The sequence below is a fragment of the Leptinotarsa decemlineata genome, unplaced genomic scaffold, assembly GCF_025532065.1.
Source record: "Leptinotarsa decemlineata unplaced genomic scaffold, Ldec_3_MD MMD2_tig00000882_RagTag_RagTag, whole genome shotgun sequence".
Taxonomy (NCBI): domain Eukaryota; kingdom Metazoa; phylum Arthropoda; class Insecta; order Coleoptera; family Chrysomelidae; genus Leptinotarsa; species Leptinotarsa decemlineata.
This window is the reverse complement of record NW_027412556.1, coordinates 4,078,632-4,104,570: the sequence shown is the minus strand read 5'-3', so window position 1 is coordinate 4,104,570 and position 25,939 is coordinate 4,078,632. Positions and strand designations below refer to the sequence as shown.

General features: G+C 32.1%; 2 protein-coding genes across 5 annotated transcripts; one reads left to right on the top strand and one right to left on the bottom strand.

Annotated features, from left to right (window-relative positions):
- Positions 1-28: 28 nt before the first annotated feature.
- Hs6st (Heparan sulfate 6-O-sulfotransferase) lies at positions 29-16,840 on the bottom strand. Its single transcript, XM_023158321.2, has 5 exons — positions 16,295-16,840; positions 16,076-16,241; positions 12,293-12,560; positions 5,468-5,679; positions 29-5,329 (listed from the first exon to the last, which is right to left on the bottom strand). Exons 1-5 carry the CDS (start codon positions 16,478-16,480, stop codon positions 4,899-4,901), a joined length of 1,263 nt encoding a protein of 420 aa, XP_023014089.1. The 5' UTR covers positions 16,481-16,840; the 3' UTR covers positions 29-4,898.
- Positions 16,841-18,008: 1,168 nt separating this feature from the next.
- On the top strand, positions 18,009-25,815 carry SelR (methionine sulfoxide reductase SelR). Of its 4 annotated transcripts, none has more exons than XM_023158326.2 (4): positions 18,009-18,063; positions 18,339-18,443; positions 19,556-19,717; positions 25,176-25,815. In XM_023158326.2, the coding sequence occupies exons 2-4, from the start codon at positions 18,347-18,349 to the stop codon at positions 25,358-25,360; spliced, it is 444 nt and encodes a 147-aa protein (XP_023014094.1). In that variant the 5' UTR covers positions 18,009-18,063; positions 18,339-18,346; the 3' UTR covers positions 25,361-25,815. The 4 variants fall into 4 exon arrangements, with proteins under 4 accessions (XP_023014094.1, XP_074030937.1, XP_023014093.1 ...); XM_074174836.1 differs by lacking the exon at positions 18,009-18,063 and adding an exon at positions 18,070-18,254 and having other exon boundaries at positions 18,347-18,443; XM_023158325.2 differs by lacking the exon at positions 18,009-18,063 and adding an exon at positions 18,070-18,254 and having other exon boundaries at positions 25,212-25,815.
- Positions 25,816-25,939: the final 124 nt, after the last annotated feature.

Sequence of the window (25,939 nt, the reverse complement as noted above, 5' to 3'; positions counted from 1 at the left end):
AGAAACTAAAACTCAAAAAAAAAAAATATTTCTGTAAAAACTAGTATGTATTCTTTCATGCAATATAAATACAGGTGAAATACTTAATCTCTATTCATGTACATTTTCATTTGAACTTTACAATTAGCCACTTCTAGTTGTAAAATTAGTAGCTGAGAAAAAAATTAGCTGCCCGAGAAAGTGGCTATACATCAGATGGATTTGTGAAGTGAGTTATGAGTGAATTATATTATAAAATTTTCTATTTAGTCAGTTCAGTCAAAGCATATTTGTTAACATATTAAATAAATTATATTATTGAAATAGCAACTAAATACACAGCTATAAAATACCTGTGAAATCTAATTTCAAGTATTGGTAATAAATAATTCACTAACATTGTGAAGATTGTCTTTTCTTTGTTTCAAATAAATAAATTTAAGTAGTTTGAACCCTGTGCATCAACTTGAATAAAACCTAGATACCTTCAAATTTAATGATTAATATTGAAATATCCAATTATTCAAACTAAATTCGTTCACTTGTATTGCGAAAAAATTATATATTGGTGGACAAAAAAAAATGCCCCAAAACATATTCTTGAATAAAATGTAAAGTATTCCATTGCCGACAACAAGATTATAAAAAAATTTATTGCCGAATGTAAACAGGAATATTGACGACAATAGAAATTCTCAACATTAATGTTCAATAATATTATGAATGTAACACTAACAATAATTTTTTTCCAAAAAGTACAAAACTATCACTATTTAGCTATAGCACAAATGCTGAATGAAATAAATCTAGTTACCTTCAAGTTTAATGAAAGAAATAAATATTACAATTGAAAATGAATTATCAAACTCTTCAAGCCTTACTCATTCACTTGTATTGTCCAAAAAAATATTTGATGGACAGAAAAAATAATATTTACAAAACACATTAGTGAATAAATCCTTAAGTATTTTGTTGCTATCAACAAATCTATGGAGAAATTGATGAATTTATTGCCAAATATAAACAGCAATATTGACGACATACATTCATAATACTGTCATGGAAATTGAAAAAATATATCACCAATTCTCTATAGAATTAGGGCTAACTGAAAACTACTGAAAAAAAATCACTGACAGTTGGAAAACAGTAACCAAAAATGAATATCAATCCTTTCAATAAATATTTAAGGTAACTACAAATCAATTCATCACAGTGGTAGATTCAGAATCCTGGAAACACTGATTCAAAACAGTCATTCTGTTGTGAGACATCAACCTTCCTATCATGAAGGGCATATTAATTAAAACAACAATCAAGACATACATAGACTTTGATGTAATAAAGTCAGCACTAGAACCTTCAAGTATAATCATCACACCATCATGATACTCAATATACAGTATCAAATTGCACAAATGTATAAAAAATTATAACCTAATCTATGTGAATCTTTGGTACAAATTTCATGAACAAGTAATAATATATTCTCTTGAAAGCGATACGATATCTTATTTCTAAGTTCATAATAATAAGAAATGTTCTAGATATGGTGTGTTGTGTATAATTAGTGTAATAACCAACAATCAAATATATGAAGCAAGAAATATGAATAGATTGCAGTCTCTAACTACTCTCCAGAGAGTAGATACTGACTATGACACTGGACAATATAAAGACCCGAGAGCAGTCTCAAAATTCAATTTCAACTTTAAATTCGAAAGTTTGACTTCAATCTCGTAATAATGACTTTAATCTCGAAATTAATTTTGAAATCTTGACTTTAAACTAAAAATTACATCTTTTTAATTCGAAATTACGAATTTCTAAATCGAGATTGAATTCGAAATTTTGAGAATAAAGTCCTAATTTTGATATTAAAGTCGTTATTTCAAGATTAAAGTCATGATTTCGAAATTAAAGTCGCAATTTCGAGACTAAAGTCGTGATTTCGAGTTTCCAAGAAACGAATAAAGAAATACGAGACCTTTCGAAGCTTCCCTACAATCATAATGCATATAAAAATAAGATTAAAAATTATTCTCGCTATGACTTCCGATATATTTCGTTGTGTTATTTTTTATTTACAGAAATCTCTTTGAATTCAATATTATACACATCCTAAACCATTCAAAACAAAACACACTAAATAATTACTAAATTAACAATTATAAAATATACCCCTTTCATATTAAAACGAGACATACTGTCAGAACTTATAAGAAATACATAGTACTCAATTATAAAAATTGTGTTTACCCAAACACAAAACTGGTTTTCTGGATTCAGATATTTCTCTCATCAAACATAATTTATAAAAAAAATATTTTTCACTGCCTCACTTGAAGCTGTGAAAAGGAAAAGTGATGTATAATTTGTACTATAAAATTAAGGCAATGAAACATGAAATATTTTCCTCAGTACATTTTTTTTAATATAGAAGAAATGTTAACTCAACTTTTCATTTCAATCCGCATACGCAAGGAATCTTATATTTGAAGAACAAAATAGATAAAGTTGCCAGAGTCTGGGTGCATAAAACTTAGTAAATAAGATATATGGAGATGTCCTTCATCACTGAAATAAATGAAATATTGTTGGTCAATAGTAAGGATGTTACGAAGCTTCGGCTACCACTCCACTGTACAATGATGTGGCAATTCATACATGTTGAATTTTCATGCAAATCTGTCAACCAATACAGCTTACTTGATTTTATTTGAATTTATAACAAAGATACCGTTAATGCCGCTGTATTTATATTTGAGTTATTGAAGAGACTAATTACTGAGTTGTGTAATTATTATCGCGGTAACCGGTTGGGTTGGCGTGGGTGGTTTGCTCCACTCACTTAATTGACCGCTGTGTGAACCAGTGGTTCAAACAGCATGACCAAAAGATCGATTTTCACTTCCTATCGTCCAACCCGTGCTAGGAATCACACGTTAAAAGGTACGACCTCGTTATTCCTTTACTCGCACAGCGCCGACTCTGACTTCCTTTCAACTCCGGCTGTGACGAATTGAATTTAAATCTTCGGCTCCAGTTTCGGTAAACCCACCTCCGTAAAATCCCTAGTCCATCACTATGGAGATTTGATATAAATGTACAAAAAATGCAAAAAGTGTTGGAGAGTTATTGAATCCAGAAAAGTATCCTAAAAATGCATTAGAGATCAAACCTTTGTTTCTGTTCATCAATATAAAGCAAACATTCTACATTTATTTTGTAAACAAAAAACATGGCACTTTCGCATCAGACTTAGTTCAAGTCATGGCATTCTGTGGCAAAAAACAAAACAACCTGCAATGTTCACTAGGTGCAAATTAAATTTTGATCAAGTTCCCACACTCTTTCAAAAAAAAAGTAATATAAAATGTTAATTTGAGACAGGGTACAACAAAAAACGAAAACTCTTCATTCAGTCTTTCAAATTTGATAAACATAAACAAAGATAATAATGCTCAATGTAAAGCTTCAACATTAGTGTGAAATAAAAGGTAAAACTAACCTCTTTCTTAAAATAACGTTTCCTCTAAATTTCCTGCGTTTGAAGTATGTACCTCCCAAACAACTCACTTTCAAGGCGTTATAATTTGCATCATTCAATCAATCAAAGTTAAAACTTTTTGCCTCACTTCATTGACAAATGATTATCTGAATGCGGATTCTTACTTTCTATTCTGTAGCTAACGATCCAATATTCAAATGCGCTAATGATGATTTTCACACCACCTTTAAATTCTGTGCAGGAATTTGTTCTGCGCCCGCATGTTTTGAGGTGTGAATTCATCTTATTCGCAGCCACCATTCTATTACAATAGTTGCAACTTTCCAAAACTGTAGAATCCGCTCTGGATCGTTTTGCTGGGGGACCTGCATCATCACTCAGCCTACAGGACTGCATTTGATGACGACGCATATTGTCTTTTACCGCACCTATGAGAGTGAAACATATCTGTAGAGATATTCAGTACACGCGATACAAACTGACTCTGTGAGTGAGTGGCTCCTCTTTTATACCATCATTTAAAGGGTAGGCGAGGGAAGGAGATTGCATATGCGCCCTCAAACTCACTCCAGCAAAGGTATGTGCTATTACAGAATGTCGCTCAAAGTCAAACTAAAAACGCACTTCAAAAGCGTCTGCGTCTATGTAGCCGAATCCTTAAATGTTCAATATAGCCACGTGACATGGCTGAAGTTCGTTCGAAGTCAAAGTCGCCTCGTCCACGCAGTTGAAGGTCGTTCAAAGTCGAATCCTTGAAATTTCAAAATAGCCATGTGACTGGCTCGGGTTTATTCGAGATCAAATTCATCTTGACGAAAATATGGAGCGTGAATCAATGAAGGTCGTTCATGGTGAAGGTCGTTTCGAAGTTGAAAGTGGTGGGAGAAGGTTCCGAAATCGGCTTAAATCAACTACTACGAACACTTTTCCCAATCAACAGAAATGCAATACTCTTCTCGGCGCGCGTTTCACCATTCAAGTTGGCGTCTTAAGGAGATGTAGAAATTTCATAAAATAAAAAATATAATTTAAGAACATGATTATTCACGGCAATCTATATCTTAGGATATTCGTTATAAAAACAAAAGGGATCAATATGCAAATTTTTACGATTTTGTATTTACTAGTTGTGGGTTTCTTAGGAAGTCAAAAAATGATTTGTCCACTAGCAAATATATCCTAGTCTGATGCTTCAATAGAGCACCCTTCATCACAGAAATTAAAATAAGTCTAAGTTGCAAATGAAATCAATTGTCAACCGATTCAAAATATAAAATTCTTCATAGAGAACAATGTTTAGAAATCTTTCAAAGCAAAACTAAAAAATCACTGAACAGAGAGTTATTAACCTCTCTCATAGCAAGTTTCTTTTTTTATCACAGTAGGCCATGATTTGAGAAACTATCACTCAATCCGCTGAATTGGTGGGATCTTCCAATTTATCCCAGTCGAATTCAGTTGGTCCATGTCTATTACCTAATTCGCCAAGATGCTTGAACCTAACCTCGAAATCTGTATCTCTGGCTTTCAGCCTTTCGAACCTATCTAACAAGATCTTCTTTGAGAAGTTGTATAATTCTATATCTAGATTATTGAGCGCCGAAATCTTTGCGGATTGTAGAGGAGTCAACATCGTTATTGTTGAACTGGAAACCGTTGCGTTATTCTGTTCGAAGGGAATCGCAAATCGAAGGTTGAAAGTTTCCTCGAAAATGTATTGAGATATCCTCTGATACTCCGTTAGACCAAAAAATGACATCGATTGGAGATTTTTCTTGGCACTGGCCAGCATTATCCTGTCACGGTCTTCTTTGGGCATGTACGATTCATTGTAGCAACCTGAAATACATAGATTGTTGAGGTTTTCACACGGTAAAAGTTGGATTATATCAGAACTAACTCTTCACTGCAAAATCCTAGTTGAAAATCTTACGACCCCAAAGTGTGTAAAGAATTTTTCTAAAAATCAATACTCACCAATAAGTTCAAGATCTGCTAACATTCTAGTTTGTCTATTATTAGCCAAATTACTTTCGCAATCTATGAAGTCATCTATTTCAACACCTTCCCAATTTTCTCCTTCATAACAAGGTGGCAATTCTTTCTCTGTAGCTGCTCTCCCATTACAAAAATGCCTAGAGCCTTTCCAAGTTGCACCTCTCTGAACGTGACGAAACTCTGACAGGTACCTGAATGAATCATATATGATAATAATAATAATATTCCCTTATTTCATCATTTGAAAGCACAAAGGTTACATAAATGATTAAAAACGTCAATATTTCAGTTACATCGTTAAATTGAACAAGGACATGTCAACAATTACAAATTTACCTATACACGTATTCATAAAAAACATCAATAGTTTAAAAATAAAAAATTATCATCATAAATAGAAATCGTCTACGGAATAACAACACTTACGAAGTAGGATCATTTCAGCCTCGATTTAAAAATATGAACATATGATCATCAAGAATATTATAGAACTTACAACAAATACAATAAAAATGTCTTTGATACAGAGATATGCGATGAAAATCAGGCTGCAAAGAGATTTCTATGGCAGGTGTTATCTATTGCAAACTTATTTTTATTCTTATAGATATAAGTGTAAGCTATAAATGAAGGGAAAAAACACTGTATGAGTCTGTAACTTAACCAAAGCCCTCACGTGAATCAGCTATAGTAAAACCAATAATGATTGAGAGTAAAGCACGTTGTCATATCTAAATTTTACGTTACCAGTTTATAGCAGAATCAAAATATAGTAAGCAGTAGAGTTGTAGGTTGTGGCAAATTATATATAATACACAATACTAGTACGATTAAAAGGTATTATTTATGACAAAAATCAGTAATGAGCTTGTAATGAGTAATACGTATACATTTCCTGATTACTGATCAGTTAAAATTCATTATTTTCTGTATAGTGTTAGATATTTATTACAACTAGTGGCAACGCTGTACGCAACGATATTTCTGTCTTTGTCACTTTACCGTAACTTCCATCTCATTGTTGCAATCCTCACTAATGTACTTGCAGCCATGAGCGTATCATTGGTTTGTGAATTATACAGCGTTAATTGTATGTTTTACAGTTAAGTTAGTCAGCAATCGACGTGTTGTGATAACAATTGGTGAAAATAATAGTGCTAATAAGTGTTTAAGCGTTACATAATTATATTTCTACACCGTTCTCAAACTACTCAAAAAATGGGAGACATGGTCAGGCCTTCCACGTCGAAAAAGGTAAAACGGTCGGAGTCTCGGTCAGTAAGAGAAAAACAAATTGTACTGCGAGTATTTCACTGTGCATATGTGCTGTAATTCTACATTTCTACATCATTAAGTTCCACAATTACAAAAGATAAATTAGTTGATATGTGCTTTGATTATACCGGTGTACCAAAATCATCGATTTACAAAATACTAAGAGAAGCAGAAATTCATGGGGACGTACAAACGCCAAAAACTAGTAGCGGACGAAAAAAAATCACAGTTGATGAAGAAGCCAAAACCAGTATACGCAGAACTATTCACAGTTTCTTTTTCAGAAATGAGCTGCCCACACTACAAACAGTTCTGGAGGCACTTAGCGATCATGAATTGGTCCCAAAAATGGGTAAAGAAACTTTTAGGAAACTTGTACACGAAATGAAATTTATGTACGGAAAAGTTGACAAGAAAAGCATTCTCATTGAACGTCAAAAAATAATAGCATGGAGAAGAAACTATCTAAGAATAATTGACGAATTTCGGAAGCTCAAAAAAAATTGTACTTCATGGACGAGACATGGGTTAACCAAGGACATACGGTCAAAAAAGTATGGCAGGATGGTAATATAACAAGTGCACGACAAGCCTTTATTGAAGGTTTGTCAGTTGGGTTAAAACAGCCATCTGGAAAAGTAGTCGTCTGATAGTTACGCATATAGGAAGCGACAGTGGATATTTACTAAATGGTGAATTAATATTTAAATCTAAGAAAACAGGCGACTATCATGAAGAGATGAATGCGGAGGTGTTTGAAAAATGGTATGAAGGCATCATTCAACTTGTGGAACCTGGGTCTGTCATCGTCATGGACAATGCCCCATACCATAGTCGACATTTAGAACCATTACCGAAACAATCATGGAAAAAAGCAGCAATTCAAGAATGGTTAATTAATAAGAACATCCAATATAACAAAGATAGTTTAAAGGCAGAACTACTTCAGCTAACAAAATTACACACAGATAAATATAAAAAATTCGCAGTGGATTAAATGGCGTTAAGTCGTGGAATTACAGTTTTAAGTTTACCACCATACCACTGCGAATTAAACCCAATAGAATTAATCTGGGCGCAAGTAAAAGGATATGTGGCACGAGAAAACAGAACATTAAATTAGAAAATTTAAATTATATATATATATATATATTGTGTTTTTTATTAATATTGTTAATTTATTTGGTACCTACTATAATTACCACAATTATTACTCCGTTTTCATAAGGCCCACCTAATGACTACAACGATTAGGTAAATTACGATTTGCAAAGTTTTAATGAAATAAATAAAAAATATGTATGAATATTTTAACTAATTGTACTAAGAATTTTTCTTTCATTTTTAACACTCTCAAAAATTAATAAGCACGCCCCCGATTTGCTGTCAACTGGGCTTACTTCTACTCTCCATCATTATTGGTTTTAGTATAGTATGCGAGAAGATAGTTTTGACTGATATCTAAGCAAATAATGGTACAGATCGAAATATTTGTTAATGCGAGAGCATTGGAAGCGAAAAACTAATTTTATCTTTTAGTTGACTGAAAGTGTTTTAATATTTCACCCACGTCTGGCAATACTGAAATGAGATTATTTATAATAGAAGAAAGTTGTATGCACACCTACACTGCTACCTATGTATTCATGAATTACAACAATTTTTTGAGTTTCAAATTTCTATCTCCTGAAATACCTGAGTGTTAATATTTTTATGTTTACTATTGTATTTATATTTTTCAACTCGTTCTCATTTATCCCACGCCCACCTAAGCTCTGTATTTTGTCTTCATTTTTACAAGCTTTATAATAGCTTCACCTGTATGTATGTTTGTTTGTAACTCTCAAGCTCGGGATCTGTATTTGACAGAATTATCGACATTATTGCTTGATCTATTCGTGGGCAGATGGCGCTCCTTGATATTTCTTGATCTATTCGCGGGCAGATGGCGCTGTACATAACCTCCTTGATGGTTGTTCAAAAGAAAATCAAAATATAGTTTAAAGAACTAAAAAACACGCTTTTATAACATATGAAAGTAAAAAATAAATATAGTTCAAAAAAACTAAAAAAACACGCTTTTGAAGAACATCGAACTAAAAAGTTGAAAATATTTTTTTAAATAAACTTGAAGCAATAACGATCGAAAAATACTAGTATTATTGTGCTTATTAGAAAAAAAATGTTTAACTTTTTAGTTTGATGTTCTTTAAAAGCGTGTTTTTTAGTTTTTTTTTAACTACAGACAATAAATTCTGAGCCTTTCAGTGTAGATATGGGAATACCTCAAGGGTCCATTCTGGGCCCAATCCTTTTTTTACTCTAGAGAGTAAACAATATAGACTCTGTTGTTTCTAAAGTTCATTAAACAGCTTATGCCGACGACATTTCTATGATCATCTCGGCATCAGATGATGAAATATTGAAAGACAAATGTGCTTCTGCAGTTGAACATATATCAGAATTTTTCAATTATCATGATATATTTTTTCATTCGGATAAAACAAATATTATTCGTTTTCATAATAGACAAAATAGGATGGAAGACTTCAGTTTCAGTGCTGATAATGTGACATACTCAAAATCGAATAAAAGTGTTAAATTCCTGGGTATTCTTCTTGATGAAAACTTGAACTGGAATGCTCATTGCCAGCATCTAATTTCTAAGCTTAATTCAATGAAATTTCTATTTATGAATCTGCGGACAGTTTTAACTACCACTCAACTAATGAGCATTTATTATGCTCAAGTTGATTCAAGACTGAGGTATGGTGTCTGCTTCTGGGGTGGGTCATCCATGACTCATAACGTATTCATTGCTCAAAAACGCATTATACGGTGTATTGCGAATGTCTCAAGGAGAGAATCTTGCAGACAAATTTTCAAAAATTATCACATCATAACACTCACATCTGTTTATATATTTGAAATATGCAGCTACATATTCAAAAACAAAACACATTTCAAAATGAATAAAAATGTTCATCACTATGACACTAGAACAAAAAATAGATTTCATGTGCCATATGCAAGACTAAGAATAACTTCATTTGCACCAGAATACATTGGAATAAAAATATTCGACAAACTGGCCGATCATTTAAGGGAAGAACATAATTATGTGATGTTTAAGAGAAATTTAAAGAGTTTTCTAATTGAATAATGTTTTTATTCATTGAATGAATTTTTTTAGATTAGATAAGTAGGGTATTATTTTAGTTTTAAGGTGTTGTTTCAACTTGTATGTTTCCTATACTCTGTTTTTATCTTTATTTTTATTTCTTTTATTGACTATTCCTATACAATGTATATTGTCTACACGGAAATAAAGTATTATTTTTTTTTTTTTTTTTTTTCACCGTAGTGTGCGCTGGTCAGGCCCTATCCCCCGAAGCCCCGATACACTCGGGAGGGCGCGCCAGCATAATCAACCAATGATCACTCCCCACACCGTGGGGTAAGTGATCATTGGGTCCGAGAATCATGTGCCCTGAGCAAACGCAGTGAGCCAAGAATGATAGCCTTCTGCATCTGTGCGGCTAAGATTTCTGCCTTAGTGCGGCAAGCCGGTATGATTTTGATATTCGAGAATAGAGAAGACATCATTCCACCAAGGACTCCAATAATCAGAACGACCATCTTGACAGAGTGATCTGGATAGAGTCTGCGGAGTTCGAAGAGAAAATCTCGATATTTTATCCGTTTTCCCTCCTCTTTTCTGACAATATTCGTCTCGCCAGGAGCTGAAAACTCCACGACAAATATCGTTTTGGTCTGGTGGTCGAGAAGGACTACATCAGGCTTATTAGCTTGTATGAGCCTAAGGTGGGGAACGAATAGTTCCAATAAATTCGGCACTTCTCGTTCCCCACAACGGATTCAATATCCCCCGGAGCGTAGGGCAACACCGGTGTCTCCTCAATACCGTAAGAGTGCCGTAGATGGTAATATAGCACTCTTAGGGCCGCGTTATGTCGATGTATATAGGCCGAGACCGCATATGCTGGACATGCTGATAGCAAGTGCATTAGGGTCTCGGGCGCCTCGCGGCAGGCCCTGCACCTTGTGTCAGGAACCTCTATACCCATCACGCGACTGCGGTAGACTAAGGTGTTGAAGATACCATCCTGGCAAGCCATGATGAACCCCTCAGTTTCCGACTTCAGCCCACTCGACCTGAGAAAAGCGAACGTCAGGCGCTTTGATAAGCCAAGGTCTTCAATGTTATTGAAGAAGACCCCATGCATCGGCTTATCCCTGTGTCTCCGCAGAAGTAAGGTGATCTCTGCGGTTTTTATCTGAGCTTTTTGCTGAACGGGTTCCAACTCGGTGACAGAGTTGTAGTCACCTCGTTCAGAGTCGAATACTATACCGAGTTCATCAGCTGTTCGAGCAGCTGCCCTAAGGAGAAATGTTCCAATTCCTGCTCTCTCATGGTCACGGACCATGCAGAGAAGGGGATCCGAACTCCTGACGACTTTACAGGCCATATCCAGTACCATTCTGTCATGTAGACACTCCAAACTCAAAAGTCCACGACCTCCCTGTTGTCGGGGGAAGTACAACCGTGGAACGGACGATTTGGGATGCAAACTCCTATATATATGTATGTGTGTGTATATGTGTGTATATATGTGTATATGTGTATATATGTATATATGTATATATATATATATATATATATATATATATATATATATATATATATATATGTGTGTGTGTGTGTATATATGTATATATAATTATTCATCTTTACATTTTATATTTTTATATTTTTATTTTTTTTTCTCTCATATGTATTGGACACAGTGGATATCCACTTCATTGTTATCTACTCACTTTGTCAATAAGAATAATTATTCTTGGACAATAAAGTACAGTTTGATTTGATTTGATTTGAGATGCATCATTTTTCGGGTCCTTACGTCGAGTTGAGACAGCTCCTCCCGAGTCCACTTCACTACTCCAAACGAGTAGAGTAAGATTGGAACGGCAAGCATATTTGTTGCAGCTACTTTGTTCTTCCCCGACAGTTCCGATGACCAGATCTGTCGAAGTTTGTGCTGATACTTGCCGCGGAGAGAGTTTTTCACTGCAGTTACCTCTTGTGAGTGGCGTTGTTCCACCCCAAGGTAAGTATACGTCTCTCCGGCATCCAGATGATGTAGGATGATTCCACCTACGAGCTGCACATCCTCTCCGTAGTCCCCGCATCGTCCTCTTTTGAGATGAACCATTGCACATTTGTCTATCCCGAATTTCATACCGATAGCATGCGTGTACTCTTCCACCACCCTCAAGGACTGATGGAGATCCTTCTCTCCAGAGGCATAAAGTTTAAGATCATCCATATATTATTATTATTACATTTATTATTCATATTGTTTGTTCTATTATTTGTTTGCATGTTTTCAAATGATTTTCTGTAGAAAAATTATTGTAATTTACAATAATTACTGTCTATGAAATGTATTTTTCTTCTGACAATAAAATAAATGTCATTTGATTTGATTTGAATCTAGTACCAACCTTGCAACTGGTTCCCTCAATAAGGTAATATAAAAATATCGTCTTTTCATGACATCTTCCAACTCGTCCAATTTTTCATCCACGCAGTTCGTCAATTCCGTCCAATCAGCATGTAAGCCGCATTTCCAGCCTGTTGTATACCTACTAAACAACCAACTTTGGTTCGAATGAGGTCGAAAACAGTAACACCTCTTTCTGCTAAGTGGGCACGTACAAGGTCTCTTCAGGTCCAGATCATGTACCAGATGCTTGCCAAATGAAGTACCGCCTGAAAACGAATATAGTTTTTGTTGGAAAATGAGAAATGAAACTGATGGAGTAGTAGAAAGCCAAAAACTTTCTTTCGAGAAAAAAAAAATTCTACTACCTATTCTGACGAAAAGGTTTTTCAAATTCCGCAATACAAATGCACAGAGAGTTTACAGATTTCCAACTACTATATTGAAACGGCAGAAATAACCAATCAACTCATGATAACCCCAGGAAAACTGTCAGCTGGTCCCAATGGAATTCCTTTGCAATTTGTAAAAAACTGCATATTCACTCTAGCAAAACCCTTACAAACATTATTTAATCTTTCTTTATCTATGGGAATCTTCCCTGAATTCTGGATCTCCAATCCACAAATCTGGTGATAAAGAAAATATTAAAAACTACCGTCCAGTGAGCAAGCAATCTGAAATTCCCAAGTTGCTGGATTGTTTGATAACTAAAAAACTGACATTCGATACAAAAAACATAATAAATGAACACCAACATGGCTTTATATCTGGTAGATCCACCACTACGAATGTATTGCTTTATCAACATTTTCTTTTGAATAACCTAGAGGAAAAACACCAAATTGACTATTTATACTGATTTCTCTAAAGCCTTTGACTGGGTAAATCATGATCTTCTCATGGCTAAGCTCCTAGCATTAGGCATCAATGGTAACATGTCAAAATGGATAAAGAGTTATTTGGATAATAGAATTCAGTATGTTAAGTATGCTAGTTCCATATCATCACAAATTCCTGTAACGTCTGGCGTCCCTCAAGGATCACAAATAGGCCCAATACTCTTCATTCTTTTTGTAAACGATGTGTTGGATGTCATACACCACAGCTATTATTCAATGTTTGCAGATTATCTCAAAGTTTACAGGGTTGTAGATAACTTTTATGATGCAGAACTGTTACAGATAGATTTAAATCACTTATATCGTTGGTGTGACGAAAACATGCTTCATTTAAATATAAATAAATGTTATCAAATAACATTTTCGAAAGCTGTGAAACCTATTGTATATCCATATAAAATCAAAAACATTAATCTAACGTTGACTAACAGCATTCGGGACTTGGGAGTGTTGTTTGATAGCAAAGTAACTTTTAAAGGTCATATTGATCACATTACATCTAAATCACTCAAATTATTGGGATTTGTTCAACGATCCACAGATAAATTTTCTATAAATACCTTTAAAATATTGTACTGTTCTTTGGTACGCTCGGTCTTGGAAAATAATTGCGTGATATGGAGTCTATGTAGTATGTACTATGAAGAAACTGCTGATTATTATTATTAATAATTAATTGATATTTGTTTTTTGATATCCTATATTATTATTCAATTGTTTATTTTTTCAATCACACTATTTACATGTTCATTGTAAAATGGCAAGTCCGCAAATAAATAAATTAAAAAAAATTGAAAATTAAAATGAACTGCTGAAAAATAACAATTATGTTAAGCAAAAAAAAAACCCTGAAAAGAAATTACAATAAAATAAATTTATTGCTTGTATTTCACTTTATTGTAATTTCATTTCAGGTTTTTTTTTCTCAACATAATCATTATTTTTCAGCTGTTTATTTCAATTTTTAATTGTGTTGTTTTATTCAGGGATTTCAAACCATTTTATATCATATTAAACAATGGAAGTCCGAACTAATGAAATTCCTATGTTTTATACTACTTGTATTTGTAACTAACGTTACTGCAGTTTCGTCCTATAAGGACATTTTTAAATGAATACAATAAACTTAAATAATGTCAACCCTTATATATCTACACACCACTGTAGGTAATAACAGAAATGAAAACTCTCAACTGCCATGCCAATGTAACAAACACATTCTTGATGGAAGATAAAAATTATCCTCTACTCTATTCAAGAACTTTCAAAAAGATATAATTCTTTCTATTTGGGAAAATGGATATTTATAAATACATCAAGTACATCAGATGAAGAAATTAATTTGTTTAATTTTTTCTAATTCGAATGCATTATTGATTTTGAAAAGAATATTTATGAGATTTGTTCCAGAGGTGATGCATCTCCCCGTATTCATAACTTTCAAAATATTATTTGAAAAGATATTGATAGCAACTGAATGTTTACAATTATTTAGTCTTGTCAGACATACACACAAACAATAACAGAAGTGCATTAAACTCATATGATCAATGAGTTGAATACAAATCAGGATAATCATATTCCTGGACGTTACTACTTTACATAATTTTATTTTCTGAATAGAATAACCTTGAATATTTAAAGGCAGCTGCAGCCAGTATAGAACAAAGATAAACATGAAGTGTAATTTGAAATGAAAATAATATCCTTTCTTAAGGTCTACATCTTGAGAGTATGTTCCAATGTTTCAATATAAATGAAAACTATTTAGCAAAATTAGAAGGTTTTTGAAGTATTCTGATAATCTAACCCTTATGAGGACAACTGTATGTATTTGTACGTCGGTTTCTTTGCAATTTGGAAAGCAATTCAGATTCAAAACCTGGTAAAAAAGCTCTTGAATCTCAAATAACTAAAATCAATTTCCTCTAAAGATGGACAAATTCACTATTTTAGTGAAATCGCTGAAATCACAGGTATAGCAAATACAAAATGTGAATTGTTCATTTAAATTACTTTAAACAATTCACAATTATTTGACTATGTTTACGTTGACAGGTTCAAATTTCTAGAGTTATTCATATAATAATAATAATAATAAATCGGCTTTATTCATCATCTTCATAGACAAAAAAAAAACTTACAAACTAGTGAAAGAATAACTATGAGTGATGAATTGGCGAAGAATCAGCAAAGGCTGTTTTTCAACTCAACAGCATCTTTCAATTATTACATGGAGAAGACAAATATTTTGAATCGAAGTTGAACCATCATTGTACTAACCTAGTCATTAATTTTTAAGTATCTAACATTTCTTTGTGGGAAAATAAATATTTTCTGAGTATTACATTGACTGTCATTGACTGAATTTCTTGAAACTGATTTGACTTTCTAATGATACATTATGATGCACTTATTTTTCCAACTATCAGGAATAATCATACTCCTTTCAAATGTCAAGTGTCCCATGTTATCAAGCAATAAACCACTTACAGCATTATCTATAATGTAAATTTTCTGTTAGTCATCATATCACAATTACAAAAATACAGACTGTTGGAAAACTATCTGTAAACACTTGAAAAGAATTTATGGTTTGAAAATTAAATATTATCATTGGCAGGATGTCATAACAAAAAAATCCTTTGAACTACAATTTTCACAAGTTCTTTCTGAATAAAAGGCAAAAAACACTATTTTGGAAATAAGATGAATAACACGATTATTAAACAATGCAATTTTTTTTCTTTTAATGGCAGAAATAACTGATAATATCAGACGAGTTCACTAGCCTATAGATATTTTACTGTTCTCAACAAGAAACTCCAACTTAAATAGTTGATCTATTTTAAAATTGTTTTTCGTAAAACATTCTTTCTTACCTGTTTTCTGCATATGTAAAAACACCATAACATCATGCGAGTCCATATCAAAGTTGAAATCATCATTCAACATATCATCATAACTCAGACCTACTTTGCTATTCATATGGGGTTTCCCTAAATTATCGTCTATGAAAATAGTGCTCTTGGAACTCAATGCACAGACCTAGAAATAAAAAGTATTCTTTATAAATGGAAAAATACACGCTAGACACTTACTTTATCAGGACAAAAATAGCCAAACCCAAGGATTCCAAAAACACAAAGGGCCAAGCAAAGGAGGCATATTTGTCTCAATCTGGAAGATTTAGTTTCCATTTGTTTAATTTCATAAACACGGTTCGGTAACAGCACTGCAATGTCGCTGTTAATGACTCGTACAGACACACTTTTCAAACTGTTCATTATTCAATGCATCGAAAAAGATTTACTCAATCATTTCTATGAATTGAAAAATTATCATTTGTTTACAAATTCACCTCTTCTGCCTTCATTACCAGATAGTAACTCGCGTTCTCGCTAGTGTTATCACTTCTGTGTCAATTGTCAAAGATTAGTTAGACTTTGTGTTGTCAGTTTCAAGGTCAAACAATCAGTCAATCTGACACAGAACATATCTGTGTTGTCAATACCTGAAAAATGGCCAATCAAAATGCCCTTGAACTTTGTTAACATATTTGACTAATTTCCAAACCATAGAGTTTCGAATATCAATGTATTGGTCTATAAATAATATAAAAGGTGATTTTGAGGTTATTAATAGAACAAGTGATTTCTACCATTCGTGTTGAATATATAGAGATTCTAGTCATTGGAATCTCTTAAAAGGTATGAGATAGGAAGTAAGTCAAATAGTAGTGAATGTTGTACTATTGATGAATAATACCAACAAATCTACTTTAGCGGTTTTGGTTATGAAGGAAAAATATAAAATTTCGAAATTCATTGTTTAATTCCACAAATATTATAAATCTGTCTACCCTTTGCCGCAGCATATTTCGTCTGACAATCAGAATATAATCTCAGAATTTTTATTCAGCGTGTCGTCCAACTTGGAGAGTCCTCGACTGTTGAATTTCAGATACGGACCTGTGATCGTTAATATCGGAGAAACCATTTTTTGTATTCCCGAGTTTGAGTAATCATCAAAAGTGTTATTTTTATTACGATCCCAATAATCGCTCGAATGGAAGTAATTGTTAATCGTTTATTTCCAGTTTTCTCATGTATTCTGATTTTTAGGAGAGATTAATTTTTGGGAAAGTTTTTGGCCTCCTACTTCTCCATCTTGATGCAAAAAATGTGGGAATCTTCCAAAGAAAGGAAGAAAGCAATCAATTTCAAAAATTAACTCTATACACAGAAGTATTTGTTGAAGAGCCGATAAGGCAAGTGTCTTACGGCGAAACATCGGATGTCTAACATTGAGAATGACAGTGTTTTATGTAGGTGAAATTTTACTAGTTTCATCAATTTCATTCATATATATATATATATATATATATATATATATATATAATATATATATATATATATATATATATATATATATATATATATATATATATATATATATATATATATATATATATATATATATATATATATATATATATATATATATATATATATATATATATATAGCTGGTCGTACTATCATCATCTAGGTTCTACTCAAACTGAACATGTCATCCTGTTGTATGTCCTTTTATACAGGTACAATACAGGTACTCCAGGTTCTTTAGGTAAATTTGTCTGTATTTGGGTTACACCAGGTACTATTCTTTGTGTTAGATCTTCTCTATGTTTACTGTTTCTATACTGTACTGTTCAATACACACTCCTATTACTTATATATTATAAATTACTTAATGGTTCATTGGTACCGAGCATTTTTTATTTTTTCAATATGGCAACGCTGGAGACTGATAACTGACATCCGTCACTGACAAGTAATTATTGTTACGTCACTGTCACTGGAAGGGAAGGTAATTTTGTCATCAAATTGATCTAAAGTAACAATACTGTGACAGTACTTTAACACTAAGTACATTATTAGTTTGCTAATAGTCCATATTAGTCATTGACCACAATGTTATGATTAAGTTATTGCGTAATACCAAATATCTAGTGCGCCATTCTACTTTTCACTTGAAGAAACTCAATATTCATATTTCATGTGAGTTAAAAATAGCTCTTCTAATTTTATTTTCAGATAATATATGAACATCCCAATTATCATCATTCATTCATTTTTACGTAGCTTTACAGATGGCTAAAGAATTTGACAAGGCAGAATTGAAAAGCAGGCTGACTCCTTTGCAGTATCATGTTACACAGGAGAAGGGAACCGAGCGACCTTTCTCGGGTGAGTTTTCATAAGTTGAATTGGTTCCCTAAAAATGAACCTAGTTTTCTTCGTTTCCCTGAAATATATTCAATATTCAGTGCCAACAGCAGTGAATTTTCTTGTGATCATTGATATGTTTTGAAAACCATCTGGTATCAGATGTTTTTTCTTTTATAATAATAGCTGAATTATTTTGTAGGATAAAAATTATCATTCACGTCTTTTTCAAGCACTTTTTTCATCTTCCAGTTGTTTTTCATTCTATCTCAATCCATAAAATCTTGGGAATAGAGAAGTGATTCATCCAAATTGTTTGTACTGTCAATGTTCTGAGCATTGTTTTGATACAGGTAATTTTAGTTATTCCACTGATTCTGGTTAGAGACAAAAAAACATTGATAGCGGTTTCAACACTACCTACTCCTTGTTTATAATGTTTACTTTCTTTTTATATTCAAATAGGTTTTATTCTGGTCAATAACCTTATAAGACCTATAGTGTTCTTGTTTGGCATTTGGTATTATCAGCCGTTGATGTAAAATTGATAGAGTTATTGTATTTCAGGCTTGTTATTAAAATAAATATTCTGTTAGGCTTCGCCATTTGTACTAAAAATACAACCGCTTTACAAATTGCTATCAGTTTTACACCTGCTGATGATATAATAATAATAAATCGTCTTAATTTATAATGGCAGAGTTTAGCTTACATGCTCTCCCACTCAACCAGAATAATCAATACTAATCTAGAATGTCTATAGACTTCTGAAAGCATGCTTACATGTACTAAAAATATAATGGAGAGTGTAAATAATTTTTCAACTCATATCATAACAAAATAGATCTTATGAGAAGTTTATATAACTTAAATTCTGGCAAAACTGAAGAAATGTGATTGAATGATGAATTTTTGGATGGAAATCAACTGGAAGAAGAACAGGTGTCAACTTCAGCTCAGTTATATTGTTAGTCTATTGTGAATTTTCATCCACTTGGATGTTTTTCTCAATGTTTTGCCAATATGACACTCACTGAAAAAAGCAGAGTAAGAGTTTCTAAAAATTGCAAGTCAACATAGTTCAATTTTCTTATAAGTAATTATATCTTTAAGTTATAAAATTATCTATCTAGGTTGTTACAATAAAACTAAAGACGCCGGCACTTACGTCTGCATAGTTTGCGAGCAGCCTCTCTTCAGTTCTGAAACTAAATTTGATAGCGGATGTGGATGGCCTGCCTTCAATGATGTTTTGGATAAGGGAAAGGTTAAATTATCACCAGACACTAGTGGAGGTATTCACTTACTACTTGAACTAGTAATCTCTGCATTTGTGATAAATTTTTTAAGGTTGATGAGGTTATCAGCCAGATGGCTTCTTTAATAAATCATTCATAGTTGTTTTGAGCTCGTTAATGAGTTCTTTCACAATTTTCCTAGTGACTTGAAGGTTCATTTAAACAAATATTATAGATAAAAAAATATAAGTTTCTTCTTAGGATGGTTTCTTGGTTTGAAATGAAGTTAAATTGAGGAAATATTGAGCAAATAATGAACATTTCTTCGTTATAAAATTTAAAAGTACATGCCTATCTCTGATATTTCAAGAACTGTCAATTGAGTGGACAAAAATTAAGTCATTTCATAATACAGTATGGTTCAAATTAATTGAAAACCAATTTCTGTTGAACTTTTTGAAAAATTGGTCATGATTTAATCTGAATTATACTGACAAAATTACACTATACTAATTTCATATCACAAATGCAAAGATTCGAATTATTGAATGAATGGAAATATCTGAATTCTGAGAGAAAAATTTAGTTGTATTCAGTTTATCCTCTTGTACTTTAATTGACAAAATTATATTCCAAACTGGTTCCAAATCAAAAAAGCATTCTTTCAATAAATTATATGTTACAGTAAAGTTTTAGCTCTACACACTTTTGAAAATTGAATTTATAGCTACATAATATTCATTGAGATCTGTTTTCATTAACGATTTGAATAAAACTATGCATTCGGACAGTCTGAACAATGTAAGTAGACCATGATTTAGTGAAAATAGGCATATGTTCACAACTTTCATGTTTTAAATATAGTTTATTATTTCCACAGAAACAAAAATTTAAAAGGATCAACATTATGTCTCATATATAAATGTTTATATATTAACTTGAATTGTGATTAGTACTTCCTGAACAAGTTGATAAAATGGAACATTAATTCCATAAATCAATGCTATATCTTATTTATAGAATTGTTTATCAGTTGATTGTGGTAGCACTTGAATATTTGATGAGTATTGACCTAAGATATATTAAATAGGTCACCAATGAGTTTTTGCTAATATCAAAAAGGGGACACAGATTCCAAACAACCTTGAGAAATTTTTCTTAAAATAGCATCAGTTTTACAAACACCAGAATTTACACCAGTTGAGGTTATCTCCGCAGTTTCATCAATTCTTTGTTGTATATATATATATATATATATATATATATATATATATATATATATATATATATATATATACAGAGTGACCCATTTGAAAGCGGGCCACCTCTCTAAAACTGTTATTTATTATCCGATTCAGAAGTTTTTTTTTTCAATAGATAGAGCGTCAATAGTTCTATTAGAGTGCTGTGAAGTCGAAATATAAATAAAATTTTCAAGGCCTACTTCGAATTTTTTTCAAGGTCAAAAATCCAAAAAACATACTAGCGATTTTTTTATATGAAATTTGACGACGCCACTGGATTTGTGATGCTTTCAAATGGTTGTGACTGAAATTTCAAGATAAAATAATGTTTTTTAACAGAAATATGGCATAAGTAAAATATACCAATCACTGTCAAAATAATTCAAATAGTTGTATATTAAATAACAATTTTGTAAATAATATGGTTTGAAATACTTCTTCAGAACATAACAACTTTATGTGCGATATAGTTATCTTTATTAGCACACTGCAGTTTGTTGTCAAAGAATAGAAATACACATCTTTATATCATAATATAATTATCAATATTAAAACCATAAATGAACCACTACAAAAGAATGTATTAACATGACAATGCCCACACATTAAATTTTGGACTGTTCCACCAAATCTCCATTCAATTCGATACATTTATCATATCGTTTTCTAATGTTAACCAAAACATTCAATAATTGATTTGGGGGGTGATATCTCTGCAAGCCTGTCTTATTCTTTCACGCAGTTCCTCTTTGCTCGTTGGGCGAGTTTTGTATACTTTTTCCTTAACGGTGCCCCATAAAAAAAAATCAAGTGGAGTCAAGTCCGGGGATCTGGGGGGAAACTCAATCAGTGAACTATTTCGCCCTATCCACCGATTAGGAAAATTTTCTTCCAGCCAATCTCTAACAATCCTGCTATTGTGGATGGAACAGCCATCTAATTGAAATAGAATATGGGCCTCTTCTGCTAGTGGAAGTTCATCCATAGCGTTGGAAAACTCGTTTTTCAAAAAATTCAAAAAAATTTGACCATTCAAATTGTTTTCAAAAAAAAAGGGGCCAATTATTCTGGTATGTAATATTCCGCACCAAACATTTATTTTTGGGAGTACTGTCTTCTGCAATTTATTATCCAATGTGGATTTTCTTCCGTCCAGTACCTTGAATTTTGAGAATTAACTGTTCCATTGGTTGTGAATGTTGCCTCGTCACTGAACAAAATTTTTTTCAGAAAATTCCTGTTATTTAGATATTCTCCTTGAGCCCATAAACTATACTCCATCCTCTTTTCATTATCGCCTTCTTCTAAGGTGTGAAGACACTTTGGTTTAAAGGGCTTCATATTATTATATTTCCTAAGATTTCTCCTTATTGTTTCACGCGGTAAGTTGATGTCCAAACTTGCAATTCTCACACTTGTTTTCGGATTATTATTAAAATAATTTCGAATTCGTTCAGAATTATTTCGTCTCTGCCTTTGTACAGTATTAATATTCTTCAGGATATGTTTACTAACAGCTCCATACTGATTGAAAATTTTGTTTACTCTTCCAACTGTAGCTCTGCTAATATTTCGACGCTCCGGATGCATGTTATTGAAAATTCTACATACTTCCCTTTCGGATCTGTCGTTGTTACCACGAAGTTTTACTATTTCAATTTTCTCCTGCAAAGTCAAATTATCTGCCATACTTCTTTATTAGTGTAGGTACTTGAAGAGTTATAAACTTCACTATTAATACTGACAAATTTGTGTCTTTTCGTCTTTTATTTTAATGACTTGTCATCTCCACGGCAACTTAACTTTCAAAGCCTTCTAATAAAAATAATATTTTCGAAATGTGGCATCCCAAACATGTTTGAATGAAACCAAGATATGTAGATATTCGGAATAACTGACAACCACCAAAGAGGAACTGCGTGAAAGAATAAGACCAGGCTTGCATAAATGTTACCCCAAACCAATGATCGAATTTTGATCGAATCTTATGATTAGTTAGCATTAGAAAATGGTAGAATAAACGTATCGAATTAAATCGGAAATTAGTTACAAAGTACGGAAATTAATGTCTGGGCACTCTCATCTCAATCCATTTTTTTGTTGTAGTTCATTTATTTCATCAGTATTGGTTATTATTGATTATTGAATATTGATTACTATTTGATGTAAAGATGTATATTTCATTTCTCTGATGACAAAAAAACTGCAGTGTTTTGATGGACATAACTATCTTCTATACTTTATGGAGTTCTGTTTGAAAGAAACATAATTTGACACCATTTTGAATAACTGCTGTTTACAAGCTCGACTGCTAACGACGTGAAAGAGCATTTTAAACGATATTATTAATAATATTGTGATTTAATATGACGACAATTCGAAATATTTAGATAAAGTGATAAAAATTTTACTTATGCTATATTTCTGTTAAAAAAACATATTTCATCTTGAAATTTCAGTCACAACCATTTGAAAGCATCACAAATCCAGTGGCGTCGTCAAATTTCATATAAAAAAATCGCTAGTATGTTTTTTGGATTTTTGACCTTGAAAAAAATTCGAAGTAGGCCTTGAAAATTTTATTTATATTTCGACTTCACAGCACTCTAATAGAACTATTGACGCTCTATCTATTGAAAAAAAAACTTCTGAATCGGATAATAAATAACAGTTTTAGAGAGGTGGCCCGCTTTCAAATGGGTCACTCTGTATATATATATATATATATATATATATATATATATATATATATATATATATATATATATATATATATATATATATATATATTATATATATATATATATATTATATATATATATATATATATATATATATATATATATATATATATATATATAATATATATATATATATAATATATATATTATATATAATATATATATATATATATATTATATATATATATATATATATATATATATATATATATATATATATATATATATATATATATATACAGGATGACATATACTTCTGTGGTCTTTTATTCTTTTGGAAACAGTTTTTTTTTGGTTTGGCCAGTATAAAATTCAGGATAAGAACCACAAGTCAACTTAAATACTCCCGATCTATTCGACACTGGAGTTTTATCTTTATAGAGCATAGAAAGTTTTTTGAATCAGATACCTGACTTCTGTTTTTGACAAGCTCATCGATGTCAGGTATCATATTCATTGTAATTATTTCAAGAATTGATTGGAGATGTTCATTCGTAAGTCTTGTGCGATCTCATTTATGTTCACAATAACTACTTCGCAGTACAACTAGAATCCTTCTCCGACCGTATCACGTCGATTACTCGACTCAACAGACTCACGTCGCGCCGATGCACTCCTTTTATACGGAAGGTTCTAGTCTAGACTCAAAGCGTGTGAAAGATTCTGTTGTTCCCTTGAAATTACTTATAAATGTGGTGTGCGCATTTTAAAACTTTCGTAGAGGAATCGAGTGAAGTCTGAAAGCTCTAAAAAACATGATTCTTCTTTCTGTGACACATTGCGATCACTGACCGTAGTGATACGACCCGGATGCTGCATGCGGAATGATCTATGGAAAGAATTTGATTGCTCAAAGGTTATATAAAACGAATGGTTTTGTTTTTAATTTACCATTAATACAATTTTGTCAGTTACTATTTCTTGTGAAAATATTCAAAATCAGAATTCATTTTTCCCATTCTCCTTGTGTTGGTTCCAAGTCTTTTATTCAAAATCGAATCATATATTGAATTGGTGACATTGAAAAGAGTTCATGGCCAATACTGAATGTACTCCTTTATAGATTTTTTGGAACCAATCTATAGAGCTATAATACATCCAGTTAAACGCTTCATTGGCTGGTCCCGATGTCAATGTGATTCGATTCCATTCACTTTTTTCCTTAAAATTCCTAACAAGTCCTAGATCCGTGTGGTGTTGTACGCTAAAAGGCAAACTGACTCACTTTGCTTAGCTATTTGGTTTTCGTGTGTTAGTTTATTGAGGTGAACTTCTCGGGAAAGCTAATTGTGACTGTTTTCTCTTCCTATCTCCTTCCTGTAATTCCCATCAAATCACACTTCCATTGTTTTTGTTTTTCACACTTTTTGTTCTTTCATTTCATCATTTGTTTTGTGTTTCATTTATTTTGGATTTAATTTCATTCTATATCACCTTTCATCACATTTTGTGTTTTCTTACTTGATTATTTGAACACATCACACATGGTCCTGATCCTCATCCTTCCTTCATTCCTCTCCACCTTGATAGTTGGTGCAAACCTTTTACTCCTGATATCCCAACCAGGGAGGATCCGAACGGAAGTCACCTGCTCCCAATGTGGCGCCCACCTTGGTCACGTTTTTGGAGATGGCCCTCCACCAACAAAGAAGAGGTTTTGCATCAACTCGGCATCAATTAATTTCATACCAATGAATAAAGCAGGCGACAGCTGAGACAATTATAACTTTTTCTGTACATTTTAATCCTCGTTCAATTGGAAACAGTTGTGTTTTGAGAATTTTGGAAATGAAAAATGCCTATTATGAAACAAATGTGAATACAATAGAAACAAACAATGGAAAGAAATTTAAATAATTTGTTTTGGCCTTCATATTTGTAGCTAAATGAAAGTAATCTGTTTATTGCTTGGAATTAACACGCAAAAAACTTGCAATCGACATCAAAATGTATTTAATCCCAGTGTAAAATATTAATTTATTTAGTAAGTTTATTAATATTATTATTGCCTAGCAAAACTAATAAGCTGTTGATTCATTGGTCTTGAATTTTATTACTTGACAAACTAAAATAAAAGATAAATTATTTTTGTAATATATTTTTGAAGCAGTTTTAGATTGTTGAATAAGCTTTGTATAGGTTAGAAATAAAAATGTATATGAAAATTTAAGAGTTTATTACTCAACCCAGTTCGTTGCAGAGAGAAAAGTTGAGGTAAGATATTAGCATATTTTTAGAAGTATCCAAAATTATTAATTCACGAAATTTTCAATACATTATATAAATAATTTTCA